The sequence below is a fragment of the Apteryx mantelli genome, chromosome 1, assembly GCF_036417845.1.
Source record: "Apteryx mantelli isolate bAptMan1 chromosome 1, bAptMan1.hap1, whole genome shotgun sequence".
NCBI lineage: Eukaryota > Metazoa > Chordata > Aves > Apterygiformes > Apterygidae > Apteryx > Apteryx mantelli.
The window spans coordinates 135,806,138-135,826,603 of NC_089978.1; the positions used below are offsets into that span (position 1 = coordinate 135,806,138).

At 40.7% G+C, this 20,466-nt stretch overlaps 1 protein-coding gene across 4 annotated transcripts in view; it reads right to left on the reverse strand.

Moving 5' to 3' along the window:
- LOC106497239 (ephrin type-B receptor 5) overlaps positions 1-20,466 on the reverse strand; it is a 100,038-nt gene that overhangs the window by 40,880 nt on the left and 38,692 nt on the right. For all 4 annotated transcript variants that reach the window (XM_013958093.2, XM_013958094.2, XM_013958092.2 and 1 more), the window contains exon 5: positions 2,155-2,310. In XM_013958093.2, the coding sequence (XP_013813547.1) occupies positions 2,155-2,310 (156 nt within the window). The remainder of the gene's footprint in view (positions 1-2,154; positions 2,311-20,466) is intronic.

The window sequence follows — 20,466 nt, forward strand, 5'->3', positions numbered from 1 at the left end:
AATCCTATGAAAGAATGGGACAGTGTTTTAAGGGAGGAGAAGATGAAGCAGGGGGAAAAAAACAGAAGTTGCTACTGCTTCTCATTCTTGCTCTTCTTCAGCTGTTTCTCAGAACAAGGTTAGGAAAAACATACTCATCGCTACACTGAACATAAAATTACAGACATGGAGGAGCAACTGTACTATCACATTTTAAAGGCACAAAATGGACAAGAAGGGTCATTTGTTTCAAGGGCATGGCTTTTACTTTTCCCTTAAAGAAATGCCAGTAGCCAGGGAATTTCCAAACCTTTCAAAGATTTAATTTTGCACAAACTCAGTAAAAATTTCTCCCTGTGGAGACCTCTAAAAGTCTCTCATTTGTCACTTAACATCTGTATTCTCTCAGACTTCAGTGAGCCTGTTGCATCTATTACAGAAGCTGAGCAGCACTTTCCCTATGATTATTCCTGCCATCAGTCAGATTCCTGAGTGGCATCAGGAGTAATAGCTGAGAGCAGGAAAACTGCCTATTCTGCGTATCCGTCACTTGGCCTGCTAGCACACGGACAGTGAAGAGAAGGAGGAATAGGCAGAGGGGTGAGAAGATAGCATGGGGATGAGAATGGGACAAGATACTGGAGGTTTAGAAAGTGAAAGGCTCAAAAAGGTAAAAACAAAGCAAAACAAAAAAAAGCAGCAGTGTGGCACTGCTAAACCTTGGCATTGAGACAAGGCAAGACTGGAAGGGGCAGAGAGGCTGGGCTTAGTAGCAGGGAGGTGCAAGGGTAACATGAACAGAACACTTCCCTCCAGAGGCTAAAAGGAAATTCAAGAATCCTCATTCTCACCATTCCTCTATTATCAGCAAGTATCTGTGAAACCTACAGGCAAAGCCTTTTCTCTGCCTACTGCAGATAAATGTAATGGATGACACCCTCTATTACTGCAAGTGGAGGAGGTCTTTGTGGGGGATCTCTCAGGCTTCAATCTACTTCATTCCTGGAGCATTTGAGTATTTTCACTTGCTATAATTTCTTGGGGACTCTTTACTTCCAGTGTTGCTAAAAAATAAATAAATTATGTTGGAAAAATTCCATGCAGAAGATTCTGTTAAAAAAAAGAAAAAGTAATAGTTACAAGACCAAACATTTGATCGTTAGGGAATGCCAGAATTAAGCTTGCCTTTGTGAGCTTAATTGGGCATTCAGCATTTGCACCATGATACAGTTTTTAACTGCATAATCACATACTAGGTTTTCCTGAAGATTCTTACCACAGTAAATGCAAAGGATGAATAACTGCTCAGGAAGTAAATCAGTGCTGTGAAGCAAAGATATTACTACTTGCTTGATGATGCTGATTACAGAAATGAAAAATGATCATATTTCTGAATTTCTGAGCATCTAACTTTGCAGCCATAATGTGATTGCAAGTTACTTTAAGAAGTGGATTCTTTGTCTGTCACTTTCATAAAGTTCATAGCTGAGGTTGGATGTATTATTTAAACTAGATTTTTGAGTGCTAATCACCTACCCTATTTCATTTTCTGGGGTTAGTTATTCCTCCTTGACCAAGTACCTTTATTGTGAAGAAGTCATAATTGGTGAGAATCAAAGATAAGCCAATGAGAAAATTAATCATTTCCCATAAATACAATTCAGAGAAGAATTTGAATTCTGTGTGGTAAATAAAGTCTTCACACCTTCAATGGCAAAGAAAAGAAAATATTGGTCAACTCCTTTAGTGAAATATGTTTATCCTGTATATGAAATGAGGTTGACATTTTGTGAAAAAATTAATACTTTATTCTCTCATCAAAAGTTGCATCTTATGCGTACTTGAAATGGACTTATTTAAGGTTGCATGAGCTATCTTAAATTTGGCCTTTTTCATTTTGAGTGTTTGATATTGCAACACCATAGCATTTCTCAAACACAGTGCCACCAATGTATCAGCATTGTAAATAATACATGAGAGCCCTTCTGACTTCTCATCTACATTTAGTAAGTGGATATACCCTACAGTTAGCTGGAGATGCAAAGGGAAGTTTTGCTCTCATTCTTCAAGGACCATGAGAAAGGATGAGTTGAAACTCCCCTGCAGCATACGAGCACATTCTCTGTCACTAACCACCCTCCTCCTTGCTTTCAAACACTCTATCCAAATACTTACCAGTGCAGGGAGCATCAGAAGTGTCAGAAACAGATCGATAGTAGCGGTTCTGACACACACATTCACTGGAGCCTGTCACTGGAGCATGGCTGTGGGCAGGGCACAGATGGCAGGGCTTATTTCCCACAGATACTTTAAAGGAACCAAGGGGGCAGGCTAAGGGGAAGAAAATGAGACAGTTAAGAGCAGGAAACCCATTAATTCAAATTCCACAAAGAATGTGTGTGTGATCTTATTTACATTTAATCCATGCTGCTGGTGTTGGGAGAACTTCTTACACAGAGTAGCTACTACAGGTTTGGTTGCTTTATGACAGTATAGATGATACCAGCTCTGTGCTAGGGGATGTACTGTTAAAATTTCAAAACATTTTTTTTTTATTATTCTATAGAAGGCAACAGGTACTTAAACTGATTCACTGGCAGATGAAAAAGGATCAGTCCAGAGAAACAGCTTTGGCAATCTGAAGTATTTGTCCTCTCATTACTCACCAAAAAACATAAGTATTGGAGAAGGCAAGGAGCACGGTCATGTGATTTGTCTCAAACCAGTCATAACATTTACAGGTGTTATCCACACGTCCTTCCCCCCACCCAGCAGAGCCACAAAATTGGATTTTTTTTTTTATGCTGTCTTAGACAACTTAATTGTTGAAGGTAATGGAAGCTACCATGGCAGATTTTGCATCAAAATGAAGAGGCAACACTCAGCAGTCCTGTTGTTTCCCTCTAGCTCTGGAAACTTCCCAATAATGGATAGAAGCCTCTTAAATTAGCACATTAAATCTTCAAATGCATAGGAATATGCCTATGGAACACACTGAAACAGTGATGAAAATCCATCCTACAGGGAAACAAAATGAATAAAATACACACCGCAGAAAAAATAATATCCTATTAACAATATGGCAGTAAGGCACCTTCTAGGGTTGGCAAAGATGCTGTGCTGAATCACCTCACATAAAGTGCTCTGATCTTACACTGAAGTGCTAGGATGAGATACAGGTTTTATAATTTTTTAAATAAAGTTTTCTAAAGTTGTTCTTCTATATAAATAGGTGCAGCTCTTTTAGATTTTATGGACTAATGAGCTCAGGTGAAATTTCATTCATGGACTGACATTTACTTAGTTAAGTTCACAATAAGGAAAAATTCCAGGAAAGGAGAAACTTTCAGAAAGACCCCAGATGAGTGTTTGATTTTAGAAGATGCACGGGAATACTGCTTGTTCCACTCAAGTGAAGAACTCTTCTAGTGCTTACCCTGAGCAGAACAACTCAAAGCATTGGGAATAGCAAAAAGTTACATACTGAAGAGAAATGTGTAAGAAAACAATATTGTACACAGATGTTAATATGAACCTATGGTATGTAACGAATGCACCGAAGTGACACACCACTCCAAGAGCTGTGGAATTAACCCATCTGGGAGTATGCAAGAAGGCTGTGGTGAAGGGGAGTAGGCTTCCACCTCTGATGAAAACAATTCTTTGGAAATATTTCTAACTCACATAGATGCTGAGCAGCCATTGATTCATCATTCTTTGCAAATAAATAACAACATGAATCAGAGTAGCTTGCTTATCTGTCCTCCTTCTTGTATGTGTTCATTTCTCTTCACTGCCAGCTCTGGAAGTTCTGCACAGACTCTCAGACTCAAGACTGACACCTTTCCTCACAATCCCTTGCTCTGGACCATACATTGTTATGTATTTTGTTTCCCAAGCTGGGTTTTACTTCTAAAATGTCAGTTGATGATAGAATAACATTTACCACAGTTTCAAGGATTTTAGGAAAAGAAGGACCCTTTTCAATGAAGCAGTTCAGACCTGCATAACAGAGAAAATGAATCACTTAAAATTCATGCCTCAAGCTCATGACTCCTGTTTAGTTATAGCATCTTCAACCTGAGACGTAATCTTCATTTAAAGAACTGAAGTACTGTTATAGAATAAGACCTAGAATGATAACTTTCTTGAAAGGAACTAAAAATGCGAACAAAAGCATCTGAGCAACTATTTCTTACAAAGAGTAGTAGTTCTGGTGTTCATTTCAGATATGAGAGACTTCAATCTCTGTTCTGCACACTCTGGAGCAGGCACTTTAACTGTATATCACATATTAGACCTTTAATCTGATCTAAAATCTGGGTGTAGACTTTTGTTTGGCTATTTTTTCCCTCTGTCTAGCTCTGTGTATTTTACCTCAATCCAATCTCACTGCATCCCAGTAAATTAAATCTTGTACCAGCAAAGCCTTCCTGACTAAAAAAGTTTATCAAAACTGGTACTTGAGAAGTTTATCTTCAATAAATGAACATTTTCTGACAAAAATACTCCAGTCACATGTATTTTTGAATTGCAGACCCTAAAACTCCAGTCTTACTAACACCACATCACGTTCAAAGGTAAGTCCACCTCTCCCAAACCTACTCATTATTTCTTTGTTTACAAATTTAGTACTGACTAACAGACTGAGAACCTGCTCCTCAGGAAATTTGCTATCCTGTCTAAATGGAACTGGAGAAAGGTCTGATTTCAAAGCCCATCCTGGATTTTTTTGATGTATACTGTGCACATGGTAGAGATGCAAATCTTGGCAAAGCTGAAAAGGTTACAGTCATAGTCTAGGCATAACAGCCAAACAACATTTCTGAAGTCCCATCAGCTTTAGGTTATTACTTCAGCTTTGCTGCTGGAAGTCTTCTGGCCGCAGTGACCTCCCCATGTGCTGTGATCGGAAGTCCTGGAACAGGTCAGATCATAAGAGGGACTTGAATAATGGTGAAGGATAGTCATTAGATAGGAGAACAGTGATTGTTCCCAGCACTCAGAAAATGACTACGTCCAGTCTGTGATACATTGTCGTATGGAAAGGAAGGGGGGAGAAGAGATTGCAATTTTACATATGATGGATGATGGTAAGGAAAGAGCAGCTGCCTTTGCCTTCAGACCTTTATCCAGCAGAAAGGCAAATTATGCTTGTACGGAAAAATCTGACCCTATGTTCCTATGTACAAAAAAAGCAAACAAGATTTTCTCCACTTTTTTAATTATACTCCCTTCATTCTCAAATTTGACACTCTGTTAACAGCTACAGATCTGGAATATCCTTCTCGTGTTTCTTGGCAAATGCACCTGTACTGAAACTATGAAGATTATGAATGGGCAGTTCTCACATGAAGCACTGCAGAGAGTAACTTGTTCAAAATTGTCCACCTTTTCAGCCATCTTCCTTTATTTTTAATAATAAACATGAAAATACTGAACTGAATGTGAATATGCTTATTTTCTTTCAAGACATTTTATCTCACCTATTTTTTTCTTGCATCAGAGACCTTCTCAAGCTTTTGCCCAGGCTTGGAACTAACGACACTTTCATTCCACTTGCCAAGGTAGACTCTGGAGAATGGTTCTGTTTCTTCATTCAGTCCTAGAGCCTGACATCAAGTCGGTCAATAACCTTGCTGCTAGCCACAGTAGTGAAAACATGCAAATAAGCAGATGATCATAATGCCCACAGTTTGTGTGATGTTAAATAGAATTTTTTAGAGGAAATAGACTTTTTCGCCGTGGTATAAAAACATGTTTGCTCTACAAAGGTACTGTTGAGACAATTCAGGCAGATTCAGCCCTAGCCTGCAAATCACATGGAAGGCTGGGCAAAGCTGTGAATGAAGAGGGTTTTTTTGTTTGCTGTTCAGTAAACAACATTTATTTAAAAATAAACATAGTAGTTTACTTTGAAGACTACTGGTGACCTGCTGTTATGCCTGGGGATGCAGGGACGAGGTCTGCAGGGAACACACTGTTGGGCGTCAGACAGAAATATTAAGCAAATATGCAATGGTTTAGATTTTATACAGTGGAATGAACACACCGATAGTACCATTGTCTCAGTGAAGAAAGACAGTTTATCTGAGGCAGAGCATGTGTATTGCTTAAAAAGCCATGCAAGATTTCATTAGTGCTGTGGACGATCACTCCAAATGACCAGAAGCATTCAACAATGGCTAACAAAAACAAACTGACCAACCAATGCAGCAAATACAGATTTATGTCTGGGGATATTGTGTCTGCTAATGGATAACACTGGTATCTGCTCATACCGCAGATGCCGTACAGTAGTACAGAGACAACACTTTGGAAAAGGTGCTCACATAACAAATACCAGAGATCAAATAGTTAAAATTATTCTCGGATTTGCCTGACTAAATCTAATTTCCGCACCCATGCACTGTGCCTGCCATTAGATATCAATAGCTGTCTCATACAGACAAAGACAGTTTACCACTGCCTCCCATGCCACTGCACAGTGTGGCATGCTCTTCATGCAACCACTGTTAAGTGGTTTCTTGCTATCTATCCCCTCTCCTAGTGCTTGAGGCAGCATCTGTTCCTGAATGTAATCCTGGAAATGTAAATTTAGAGAATGAGGAATCTGTTATTTAACCTGAAGAGCAATGTCAGCATGAAAACAAATGACTATTCAAATGTTTGAATAAAAAGACTGTTTCTACCTATTAAAGCAGCAGGCTTCTGAGAAAGCCTTTCAATACAATCAGATGAAAAAAACTTTAACAACTTTTAAGACTGAACCTGGTCTGCTTCTAAAGTGATTTTGGGATGTGGTTGCCATTGAAAGAAAAGTACCGGACTTCATTTAAAAGAACCTGTAGTATCTCCAGGTCCCTTGTCCTATATTTTGCTCTCTGCAAACTGACTAGAGAAAAAGCTTGCATGAAATCTACAAAAGAAAATTATGCTACAGTGTAATGAACTTTCCATGACTGGATAGTTGTCCTGCTCTTCCCTGGCAATCTCTCTTGTACGTGCTCTGTCCCATAAAAACTAAGAAGTTTAAAGAACAAGAACCTGGACATCTGGAACTTCAGGATAAGAGTTCCATTCCTACTGTAATTATGAAGTTCTCAATGGTTATGCAGAGTAGTGATAACCCTTGACACTTTGGGCCCATAAGATTCTTTACAGTATTTATGCTGACGATAACCCGATTTCTGTGGAATTTGATGAATTACAAACAGCCATCAGTTCTGAATAAAGCTGAATTTAAAAATGTAATTAGTAGGTGACATTTTGTCCTTGAAAGTTCGTACTCATGCAGTAGCTTTCTAAAATAAAAAGCAGCGAAATGCTTCAGCCCATAAGTAGAGCATGAAGCAGCCACACAGGCTGACCTATAAGCAGCTGGAATCCCACTGCAGCTGAGTACAGTTGAAAAACAAAATTCCAGGGCAGCCCCTTTTCACCAACAAACACAATGTCACTAATATGTATCTATCCTTGCATGCTCCTTGACTTTTGGGAGGAGAGGTGGAATTTCTGCCATTTTGGCTACCATTTTGATCCTCAGTGACCCAAAGAACCAGATGAAAGAGGGGTTCAAACAATGAACCCAAGTCTCCACTTAGCTGTATCACTTTTACAAGGTGATACAAAGCAAGCTGCTGAGTCAAGTGCGTAGAAACACTGACTTGTGATGGCTAATTTGTTTTCTAACAAAAAAATCTGAAATGTTAAGTTACAACCAAAAAGTCAGGGGAGGAATGAGGGGAAGGAGAGGGAAGAAATAAAGGGGAGGGGGGAGTGTATAGTATTTGTTTGTATTTTATTTGTTTGGTATTTTTTGGTATTTTAAGTGAAAGTGGAGGCAGCCATTAGGAAAAGGGCCTATTACTAAAACCATCTCAGACTGATACCCAAGATTAAGACAGTAATTTGGGAGTAATCACCAATAACTGTTTCTGTTCTCACACTTACTTGAAAAGGAACTACAATCCTCTCTTCAGATATATTTGCACAGTACTGAGGACAGAATGAGGAGGCTCGAGTAAAGTGAAACACAAAGAGTCCCTTTTATTAAATCTACATGAAAATCTCCATCCATCTCTAGAAATTTGTTCAGGTGATGCCATCAATCATTTGAATGCTTTCTACAGAAACCATCACCAGTACAGCTAAAAGCTTCACAGAAAAAATAGTTTTTGGCAAATTTTCTGTATTTATCTCAAAACCATTTATATTCATAGTATCATTCGCAGTCGAAATGTGAGATGCAAAAGTGCTGAAGGCATCCCACAGAGTCCTCCTAAAGCCAAGCCTGCACCCTGCCCATTAAGTCAGGCTTTGTTTGCCACACAGAACAAAGTCACGTCTTGCAAAGCACAGATAGTGGGGATGACACTATTTTGCCTTTTGTTGATTTAGATTCTGCACATATTAAGCGAATACATACAGACATCAGAGATCACATCAATATTTGGTATTTGTGGTGTCTACATTAAATCAAATCTTAAGAGAAAGGAAATACACTTTATATGAGCTAAGTTGGTCAAGACCTAAGTCAGTATTTTTGCTGTATAATGCTAAACCACAAGAAAGTCTGTGGCCCTCTGTGAAGGGCACTGAACACAGACTTTTCATACATCCATGACTGCCACCTTAGAACTTTCCCCTAGGCATGGGCAAATCAAACTGTCCGGATCCCTGTGGTCTTGGCTGCCCCATGGCCAGAGATTCCACCACATATATCTGGTTGTGGAAGTACAAGGAACAGTGAAAGGGAAAGCTCTTGCTGCTATGCTACATCTCATTTCAGACTTCAGAAGTGAAATGAGAAGGGGAATGGCAGGTCCTCTCTGAGGGAGGTACCTGGGAAAGGAGTTCAAAGGAGACAGAGAGAAAACCAATAGGGCAGAGACCCACCTGGCCAGTTCAGCCCATAAGACAGAAGTGGAATCTGGAATCCAGAGCAACTTAGGAAGAGAGATGTCTCCAGAACAATTATTTTTCTATTGCCTAGTGACATAAATTAATCACTACCCTCTTCTACATAAGCCTGTGAGCTCATGCTGGTGTTTCCAGAAGGGGTGGCAAACACAGAGAAAGGATCAGGCTTTGAAACCCTCACTTCTGCCCCCTTCCCTGAATGTCTTCTTTCTACAGTCAAGAGGAAAAACAGCAAAATGGAATTATACTGCATAGCACAAGCAAAGCCATTTGTAGAGATTAAACATGATTCACAGGTGTGCTATCTTTTCCATCTTCCTAATGAAAATGGAAAAAAAAAAGGCCATGACCTAAAATTTCTAGCTACTTATATTTTTCATTTGCCACCTTGATGAGGAAGGCAGAACTGACTACAGTGGTCTCCATGTAGCCAAAGAATGGTGTGCACAGGCAGGGGCAGCAACTGTCACACACCTTCTGCCTCCACCTAAACATTGACCCTTGCCGAAGAGATACTGTCTCTGCATCCAGTCAGGGAGCCGGTTACGTGCATGAGCACCTCTATCCGTCTCCAAAACTGTGCAAGATCTACTAGCTCACTGCATTCAGGACTGTATGACTAGCCCACAGATGGCAAAAATAATTGTTTCCATGAGACGGAGCATTTTCTGGCATTGCCTCAATCCAGTCACTCTATAAATAGGAAATCAAAGGTTAAGTCTGAAGGAAGCAGGAGAAAAAAATCCACTGGCACTTTAAATATTTAAAAGCTATCTCCTTAGTACAGCAGTTACAGTGAGCCTAGAGCTAGCTGTCTTTCCACACACACACACACGCACACAGAGTCCAGCTCAACTTTTTTCTGCAGGATCTCTTATTTCACATCATAATGAGATTTTTCAGTTTTTGTTTGACTTACATTCCCTTCTTAATATAGATCATGGCATCACATTCACTTTCTGTGGCCCTAAAATCTCTACTCTGTGCTCACTGGAGACAGTCATGAGGAACACTGAAGCTGGAGGGAGCCCACCTTCCTCGCCAGAACTAGCATGTATTCCTTTAATGAACTTCACCATCTTGGGACCATTCCAGAGAAAGTCTGAACAGGAGCAGCTTCTCCACCACTGCACACTTGCAGAACAACTTTACACAAAACACCAGCACCAGTTAAGCCATGGGTCTTGTCACTGGGGTTAGCATGATTTGATCATTCCCCAGGCACCAGTACCTTCCAAGAAAGCACAGATTTAGCTTTCACTGATTCACAATATTCAATGCAAGGACAAAGGGTTGCAGCGCTAGCACCTCAGTAGGCAGAGCAAGCTGCCACTTCCCATTAAGTCAAGGCTAGTATGAAAGGAGAAGGCAGAGTAGGGACTGGGCAAGTGCTTCTCTCTCAGCTTGTCTTGGTCTTTTCTTTTTGTATTTTGGCATGGTGTCAAAGTGCCACTATGGCTCAGCTGGGCACAGCTCATCTCAGAGATGCTAACCCACTTTTCCTCAGTTCCACCCTAGAGCCCTCTTCCCTACATTGCTAGTGTTTGCCTATTCGTTCACTGGGAACAAGTTCCACTTGGGAGGCCAGAGGATTACTTTCTGAAGAACTTCTAACAGTGACAAATATCAAAGACATCCCAGAAAAGTGCTGCAATCATGGACTGTGAATGTGATAGGGGGATGAAGACAATGGAGGGGAGACAGAACAAGAGCCAAGAAAGTCAAGATAGAGGAAGAGACAGAAAGGAAAACTTACTCAGACAATAAGGGCAGAGTGGAAAGCTTCTGAGAGCAAAACAACACAGCAAGGAGAGAAGGACCAAGAAGGGCAGACAGAGACTTAAACAGAGTTTTTTGTACCTCCAGTAGATATTTTAGAGTATGGAATACAGGTAACACTGTGACTTTTTGTGCAAAAATATGATTTGGAAGTGAGCTGGGACATAGCAGGGCATTAAAAGAGCATAAAATATCTCTCTGCTTGACTGAGATAGTGACAAGAGCTCTGGGGTGAATTTCCTTCCTACACCTCTCTAGGGAAAAATACATGTTTTACTTTTAAAATGTGGAGGCTTGTTGGCTGGTAATCAGTTCTAAAGCAACAGACTTACATGGGAAAGATGATGGGCTTTGACTACAGTATAGGAAGAAGAACAGTCTGGCAGCTAAATTGCCAAAGCAGAGAGAAGACCAATAGGCAAAAATAGAGAGCAAGGGAAGAAGTGGCACATCTGGGCAGTTCTTGGTTCCCCAGAAAACCAGATGCATACAGAAGGATGCCCAACTCTTTCACACATATGCATGCTTCCCACAGACACCTTCTCAGCACTGAAAATAGCACAAGAGGTTTGGGTGGCAAAGTAAGGGAAAGTGAAGGGTGATTATTGGATGGGATTTAACAGCTTTAATCAGAACATTCTCTCCAAGTCACCGATCTGCTTCCGTCTGTTACTATATTATGGGGGAGGGCAGAACAGGATTAAAGGACAACCCCAGTGGGAGATCTGGTGGAAAGGGGTCTAGAAAGAGCAGAGGGATCTATTAGCTTTGATAAAAATTTTGCACTCACTAATTTGGAAAGATTTCTCATTTCAGTTATATTTGTAGGACTAAAAGAAATGAAGCTCTTCCAGTTATGGGGATATAAAGCACTGTTTCTAGGACTGTGTCTACATCCAGTTTTGGGTCCCTCAAGGATGTTCACAGAATGACAGAATGGTTGAGGTTGGAAGGGACCTCTGGAGATCATCTAGTCCAACCCACCTGCTCAAGCAGGGTCACCTACAGCACAATGCCCAGGGCTCTATCCAGACATCTTTTGAATATCTCCAAGGATGGAGACTCCACAACCTCTCTGGGTAACCTGTTCCAGTCACCCTCACAGTAAAGTTTTTCCTCATGTTCATACGGAACTTCCTGTGTTTCAGTTTGTGCCTGTTGCCTCTTGTCCTGTCAGTGGACACCACTGAAAAGAGTCAGGCCCCATCCTCTTCACATCCTCCCTTCAGATATTTACACACGTTGATAAGATCCTCCCTCAGTCTTCTCTTCTCCAGGCTGAACAGGCCCAGCTCTCTCAGTCTTTCCTCACAGAAGAGAAGCTCCCGTCCCTTAATCATCTTAGTAGCCCTCCGCTGGACTCTGTCCAGTAGTGCCATGTCTCTCTTGTACTGGGGAGCCTGGAACTGGACACAGCACTCCAGATGTGGCCTCACTAGGGCTGAGTAGAGGGGGAGAATCACCTCCCTCGACCTGCTGGCAATGCTAGTCCTAATGCAGTGCAGGATACCATTGGCCTTCTTGGCCACAAGGGCACACTGCTGGCTCATGGTCAACTTGGTGTCCACCAGGACCCCCCCAGGACCATCTCTGCAGAGCTGCTTTCCAGCAGGTCAGCCCCCACCCTGTACTGGTGCATGGGGTTATTCCTCCCTCGGTTCAGGACTCTGCACTTGCCCTTGTTGAACTTCATGAGGTTCCCCTCTGCCCATCTCTCCAGCCTGTCCAGGTCCCTCTGAATGGCAGCACAGCCCTCTAGTGTCTCAGCCACTCCTCCCACTTTGGTATCGTCAGCAAACTTGCTGCGGGTGCACTCTGTCCCTTCATCCAGGTCACTGATGAATAAGTTGGACAAAACTGGGCCCAATACTGACCCCTGGGGGACACCACTAGCTACAGGCCTCCAACTAGACTCTGCGCCACTGATCACAACCCTCTGAGCTCTGCCATTCAGCCAGTTCCCAAGCCACCTCACTGTCTGCTCGTTTAACCCACACCTCCTGAGCTTGCCTATGAGGATGTTATGGCAGACTGTGTCAAAAGCCTTACTGAAGTCACTGTTCTCCCCCCATCTACTGGAACAGGTTGCCCAGAGAGGTTGTGGAGTCTCCTTCTCTGGAGATATTCAAAACCTGCCTGGACACGATCCTGTATAATGTGCTGTATGTGACCCTGCTTGAGCAGTGGGGTTGGACTAGATGATCTCCAGAGGTCCCTTCCAACCTCAGCCATTCTGTGAATCTGTGAACTGGTAAGAGGGATGTAGTTTGGCAGTTACAGAAGGCAGGACAATGGAAAGGGTCTAATAATGTAGCAGAAATAGGACCTACAAATGACTATCTTATAATGCAGGAAGGCATAATTAGTATGCAGAAAACACACCAGAAAAAAATCTAAATAACTTTTAGATATACCACCCCCCCCCCAAAAAAAAAAAAACCAAAACCAAACAAGCCAATGACAAGTTTATAGTGATAGGAGGGATTTCCCACTCCTGCATGCTGTTCCACAGTTACTGTTACCATGTATCTTGCATCTTGTTCTGAATGAGGTGGGACTAAACAGAGTTAGAAGCAGGGCATAGTAAAGGGATAGGGCCCTAGGTTGACCTAGAGATTCAAAGTTCCTGCAGCTGGTCAAGTGGGGAAGAGACAGTAGAAAATGAATGAAACACAAGGAGGGAAGAGTTTTTTAAACAGAAAAGGAGTAGAGCATCAAATCAAGTGAGTGAGAACTGTTTCTTGCTGAACTGTTGGTAGGAGATCACATAATATTCATGGAATTATATGTTGGACATAGGCAGCTTGAATTTCCTGGCACAGCTGAGAAAGGGATTCTTCAATAAAAGAGGGAGAGATGGAGCAATTACTAGCTAGTTTTCTACTGGGAGGAGAGCCAGAAAATGGGCTGTGAGAATTAAAAAGGCAAAAAAACAGAGGAAAGATTTGGGCAGGGAAAGGAGGGAGCATCAGTAAAGAGCAAACACTGGGTTTAGAAAAAGCTGCAAATGCTTTGAAAGCATTTTCAAGCAAATGATTAAAAAGCACCAAATGTGTGTGTGTGTGTGTGTGTGTGTTGGGGGAGGCAGACTAAAGCTAGAGAAGGTGATGAAAGGGAGCAAGAAATTAAAAAAAAATATATAGATAGGCAATCTAGCACAAAACTGTATTTTTACCAAATGTGAGTTTACCCCAAAATTTAAGATGTTTTCTCACTGCATAGAGGCTAAGAGCAAGGTGTTTGTTCAGTTTTAAGAATAGAAGGTTCTAGGGGAATCTCACTGCTAACATCAACCACCTAATGGGAGGGTGTAAAGAAGATGGAGCCAGATACCTCTTGGAGGTGCATGGTGGTAGCACACAAGGCAATGGACATAAGCTTTGATAAGATAAATTTTATTCATATATTCAGAAAAAAAGAAATTCACCATGAGGGTAGTCAAACACTGGAATAGGTGCCCAGGGAGGCTGTGGAATCTTCCTCCTTGCCAATAACCAGAACTGGACTAGCAAAGTCCTTTGAGTGACCTAACCCGAGTTGGCCCTGCTTTAAGTGTGGGATTAGACCACATGAATTCCACAGGTCCCTTCCAAACAAGATTATGTATGTATGATTTTAAGGAAGCATCCTGTAAGTGATAAAAATTTACAAGGGCTTATTGTGCATTTTTTACTAATAGTATATGCATACATTTAACAGGCTATTGCAGCTTATGCTCTAATGTAGATCTTAACATTGAATTAATATCATACACTTAAAAAATGCTAATAATTTTAACCAGGCTGGTTGGAAAGGACATCTTTTCATAATACAAAAACAATCATGTAATGTTCTTCCATAATGAGCCCTCAAACATCTGTGTGCATTGTCAATAGTTCCTGCAATTCCCGGCAATACAACTGTGTGTCCCTACCGCGACCTGAAAGGACCATGTATGGCCACAGGGGAACAGTGATTTTAGAGAACCCTCTTCGCCAGCTGACTTCTTCACACACCCCTACATCCTAAAAAAGAAGAGCTAATTACAGCTGCTACAGATGACAGGAGATATATTGCTTCCTCAAGACTCTTAGAAATGTCTGGGGAAAGAAGAGAGGAGAAATGGCTATGGTACTCCTCCAACAAAGGAACAAGCACCTCCCCCGTTCAACCCCACAAGCTAAATAGCTCCCTCCTCTCCATTCTTTCTAAACATGGTTCAATCATCTGCTGTGTTTTTCCTACACTCCTGCTATCCTCTGTCCCTCAGACATCACAGCTGGATGAAGGGAGAAGTCAGACTCTGAGGTATGGAAACAACAGGTGGATAGCTGAAGGGTAAATGGCAGGTGCAGTGGTACATTGACCGGGAAATGACACATTTTCAGTGATGTGGGGCAAAGGACTTACTGGATACTGCTATGGGACTGAGGAGAAAGACATGGAACACAGCTGATAAAACTGATTTGAAATTAATTTGTATTTGGGACTTGAGGGGAAAAAAGATAAATTCCATATTATTAATTTAATAGTTTTATTTCAGTGAGGTTTCAAACTAAGAGCTCACCTTACTTCTTCATTTGGAAGTGTCAGCTAGCACTTCATTGAGTAGTCTTTCCTCCTCCTCCCCCCACCCCCCACATTCTAATTTTTGAAATATTTTTAAAAATGTTTTAGTAATTGTGAATTCTATATACCATTTTCAAAAACATCTGGTAACTTAGAACTTAAATCCCATGTGACTTCTAGCTAAATGGCCATGATAAGCAGTTGCCAGAGCATCCCAAGAAACATACTATGTATGGTTTGTGTGCATAGAATCGAGGAACAACAATTTTCATGTAATGAACCTAGATGTCTTGTGAGAAAGTTTGGGAGAACAGCTTACCAGTCCAGAATTTTGGAAACTGGTGACCTAGGATGCCTAATCACACAGAACTTTCCACTCCTGGCCCTTTGTGTGAAAAATCCTTACAGTTACAGGGTACCTTGCAAAGCAAGGCAAGCCAAGGCAAGCCAAGGCAAGGTACCTTGTTTGTGCACATCTACAGGAAGAAAAGGAGTTAAAGTCCTAGCCTTCCTCTTTCCTCTGTAAACTGTCACTTTCCTTTCTGGCTGTTCATAAAGACAAAAAAACTATTTGGATAAAGTCAAAAGTGTATGGACAACTACATCCTGTACCACATAGAGAGGTTACTTCTCTTGGATGTTGTTTCACTCTTAAATTTAGCTGGGAAAATTGGCCATATAGTAAGAAACAGCAGGCAGACTTATGAAACTAATGAAAGAAAGAATATGCTAACTCATGGTAGGGGGCAGGAAAGAAGAAGGCTTTCTATCTGCCCTGAATACTTCTTGTTAGATTCTTTGTACTAGATAAAGAGGTAACAGCTGGTCTAGGAAGGACTCCACAGGCGTCCATATGGTGAGGGGGCAGGCAATGCCCACACACTCTTCTACTGAAGAAGAAGACAGGGACTTGTCTCTCCTTCCTATCCCTGGTTCACTCCTCAGTCTTACTATTATTAAGAACAGTTCTCTGTATGATCTTCAGTAAGAGATTTGCCCTCAGGCTATTATTTTGCCCTGTATTTCATAGAGAATGTTGTAGCAACTAAGTATCACAGTGTCCTTCTGTTCTTAGGAAGGGAGAACATACACAGAGGAGAAGTCCTGAAAAGGATGCCCTGCTAAGATAACACAAATGCAAGAGCACAAGCTACCCTAACTGAATGTGTCTCCATTCAGACAGGAGAGCAACATGTTTTTAACAGGAGAAGAGATCAGGAATGGGGATCAAGCCAGAGGAGTTTATGAAAAACACAAGAAGAAAAAATGTCTCCTAACACTCGAGTTCACTGGTTGCTGTTGGCTGTTCTAAGCTGCTCATGGAAATTCAGGAAGCAACTGATGGAATGTGTTTGGTAGTTTGGTAGATTCTCATTATTTCAGTTACAAACCATGAATTATTTGCCATTCTCATCTATGCCCAGCTCCTGCAAAAATGGGGCTGCAAGGGAATATCAGCTTTCCTTGAACACAACAAAAAAGGGAATCTTCAAGAATCTAAAAGACAGATTTTTTAAAAACCCAATATTTATTTGCTAAACCTAATTTCTATGTTTTCAGAGTGCTTAACACTAGTAGCAGGTACTAAACTATTTACTGGCAGTTTTTTGGATTGTGGATTAATCATGCAACAGAGGCAGAAAAAGCTAGTGTCATCCAGAGCTGCCTTAGGTCTGGCTGGGCTTGCTCTCTCGGGAGCAGCACTGTATGAATGTAGCTATATTTCTTTCAGGGCTACTTTGCATGGCTAGTTATCTAGCTAGCAATATTTGTGTGTGAATGAAACCAAACTTCTATGTCCTTCCAGACTCTAGACCACTGAGAAACATGATGTGGCTTTGAAGCCATATCATTTGTGGCATCATGAATAGCATTGCAGAAGTTGGCCTGTGTCTAGCTGGAATTATGGCGGGACTCCACACTGATCCTGGGCTGGCTCCACACATTCAAGCATTCCTGCTGTGTCCTCTGCAATATCTGCACTAGCTGCTTCTCCCCATTTCCCCACCCAATTACGCAGTGTATTGTAGCGCCCATTACCCCAAGTAATAGGAAATTATGGTGCTAATTTTCTCCCACTAATGGGCAGTCAAAAGGGATTTCAGAAATAAATGCTGCTATAATTTTTCATGACTTTGTTGTTTCAAAGAATTTTTTTAAAAGAAAATTGTGTTGCTTGGAAAGGCACAACATCATGAACATTTCAGGAGTTATAGCTAGAATAAAATGTGATTCCATTACAGCAGGAATATGTAATACCCATGAACTGAGAGCTGCACCAGCCGTCTGCTATTCCTCAGCAGAGCTCAAGGTATTTTAGCAGAGAAAACAATTAGCTTTAGGAATAGTAAAGCTTTCAGTTTTTCATACAATTTGTCATCAAATCTAGAACGTTAAAAAGGAATTCAACTATTTATTAAAAACATATAATTTATAATGCTCACATACTGAAAAGAACAATATTTAGGTACATCATAACAAAGAACAATGAGACTTAATAATATGATCTGATGACATACTACTTTCCTTGATAGTTTCTGATAGTCAGAACATAATTAGAGATGTTAGAAAGAAGCAACTTTCATTAGATCATCCCATTCCCTTCTCTAGAGGCAATGCAAGATTATTGTTTGCAGTACTTTGCTTAGGGGCTACTTAACCTTACTTTTAGAAGTTCCAAGAAACATGTTTTCATCCCTTTCCTTGAAAAATAATCTGTACCACTCACTGTCAGAAACCCTTGAATTTTAAACATCTCTATAGCGGTATTTTATGGTGAAGACACAGTGCATGTCTATGTCTTACAAAATACACTAGAGAAACTACCAGGATTGATGCTGCCATTTCTGTTATTTCTCCAAAAATGCTCCCATGCCAATGCAACAAGCATTAATAAAGATTTCAGTGACTGATGTTCATGGTTTGACTTGTTTCTGTACATCCCCTAAAGGAACACATAAAAGAGGTGCTGCTGAAGCTACTATATGCAGTCAGAAGAACCCAGGTCCTCATACTGAAAATTATTCGACCATTTCTTCCAATTTCAAAAAAGGCATTGAAGCTGAAGTTTAATTACACTGAGTTATCATTACAAAATGAAATGGTAGGCAACACATTTTCAAAGAGTAGATTAACATGCATTTTCTTTTTAAACCAGTCTTAGCAGGACTAAACAAAATGCCATCTTAATCCAATGGATGATTACTCCCATCTCAGCAAGAAGCCCAGGACTCAGATTATCCTTAACATTTAAATAAAAATTAAAAGCCACAAAAATAAAAATTTCTGTTGAGCAATCTAACAATCAAGTGTAGCACAAGTTTAAAAGTCCTTTTGGAACATGCTAAAAATGGTGGATTTGGTGCTTTGGCATATACTACTCAGTGGTAGTTACGCCATCTCCAAAAACAAACATGGTAGTATGAAATTCATTTACAAGTCCTAGCCAAAATATACCAAGCAGACTTCTTTATCAGGTGAAGGACAAGGCAGAACAGACTTGGAAAAGTGGTGAGAATCACAGAAACCAATATTACAGGAATAGGAGATAATGAATGGAATAGAGAAGATGAGGCAGATGACTTTTGTGGGATGACCTGGTAGAACTCCTTGTCACAAAAGGAGTTACAACCATAAAGATATATATCTTCACATAAGAAATATAATGGCTTGAGTGCTGGTTACATTTACACTAGGGGAAATTTCATGAGATTTTAATAAAGCCCTAATTTCATGCTTAATTCCTTACAACACAGAATATTCTTTAGGATGTTCAGAAAGGAACAGTTGCTCAGCTATGACATTTTCTCTATATTCACATGAAATAGGTGGAACTGACCACTCTCAGAGACACAACAGTACTCTTCCTCACCTCCTTATTCTCATTTTCCATCTGTTTGGCAGCCATTATCTTTGTCTCAGCACAGCAAAATGTTGTTTTGAACTGAAGTAAACCATATCATCCAGTAATGCATATGTGCTAGTTACTCCAGCTGATGAGCTTTGCTAAACTTTAGAAATGAGGATGGAGGAGCATTAAAAAAAAAAAAATCCTTCATGCAGAGCTGAAGATCTCCCCTGTGCATGTATGTGGCTGTGTATGCACTCACTACATATGTTGCTGTTTCTGATGCACTTTAGATTTCTTCTGCCTCATTTATAAAGAACAATAATCAGAGCTGGCATCTTTATATCTATGAAACACAAAGATTTTCACTGCAAGACAGTCACAGAGCAGACAGATTTTACTGGCTATTTGTAAAACTAGGAGGGAGAAATTACACATCTACAGCTATTGAGAAACACCTATGCCAAAATCATGAACATCAGATCTCTTCAAAAAGAGCAAAAGGATCCCTATAACTAGTGAAGGAGCATAGGCATCCCTGTGATTCAACTAGTTAACAAAATATTTCCATATCATGTACCTTAAAATGTCTGTTTCACAGAATTGTACAATCATTTGCTTGGAAGGGATCTCAAGGTATCATTTAGTCCAACCTCCTCCTCAAAGCAGGGTCAGCTATGAGATCAGATCAGGTTATTTTGGACTTTGTCTAGTCAGCTCTAGAAAACATCCAAGGACAGAGAATAACATTCAAGGACAGAGACTACACACTGTCTCTGGACACCTATTCCAATGCTTGACTGTCCTCGTGGGGAAGTTTTTTTCTTATATCCAGTCAGAATCTCTAATGTTTCACTTTATGACCAATTTTGATTTATTGTCTGTCATTATCCTGCTATGCACCTGAGGAAACAGCTTGCTTCTTAGGTCCTGCCTAAGCCTTCTCTAGGCTAAACTCAGCTAGCTCTCCTTGACCTCTCCAGAGAAATCACATGCTCCAGCTTCCAACCTTGGTGACCCTTCACTAGGCTCACTCAAGTTTATGAACATCTTTTTCACACTGGAGGCACCAAACCTAGACACAGTATTCTAGATGTGGTCTAAAAAGGGCCAAGTAAAGGGGGAAAAATCACTTTCCTCAATCTATGGGCTATGGTTCTGTTGATACAGCCCAGGATTCTGTTAGCCTTCTTTGCTGCCACGGCATGATGCTGATTCACATTTAGCCTACTGTCCACCAGGATTCCTGGTTCCTTTTCAACAGAGCCACTACCCAGGCAGTCAACTTCCAGCACATATTGCTGCGGGGGCTTAGTCCCTGACAGATGCAGGACTTCACACCTGTCCGTATCAAATTTAATTAGGAATTAATGAACAGCTGAATAAATGCA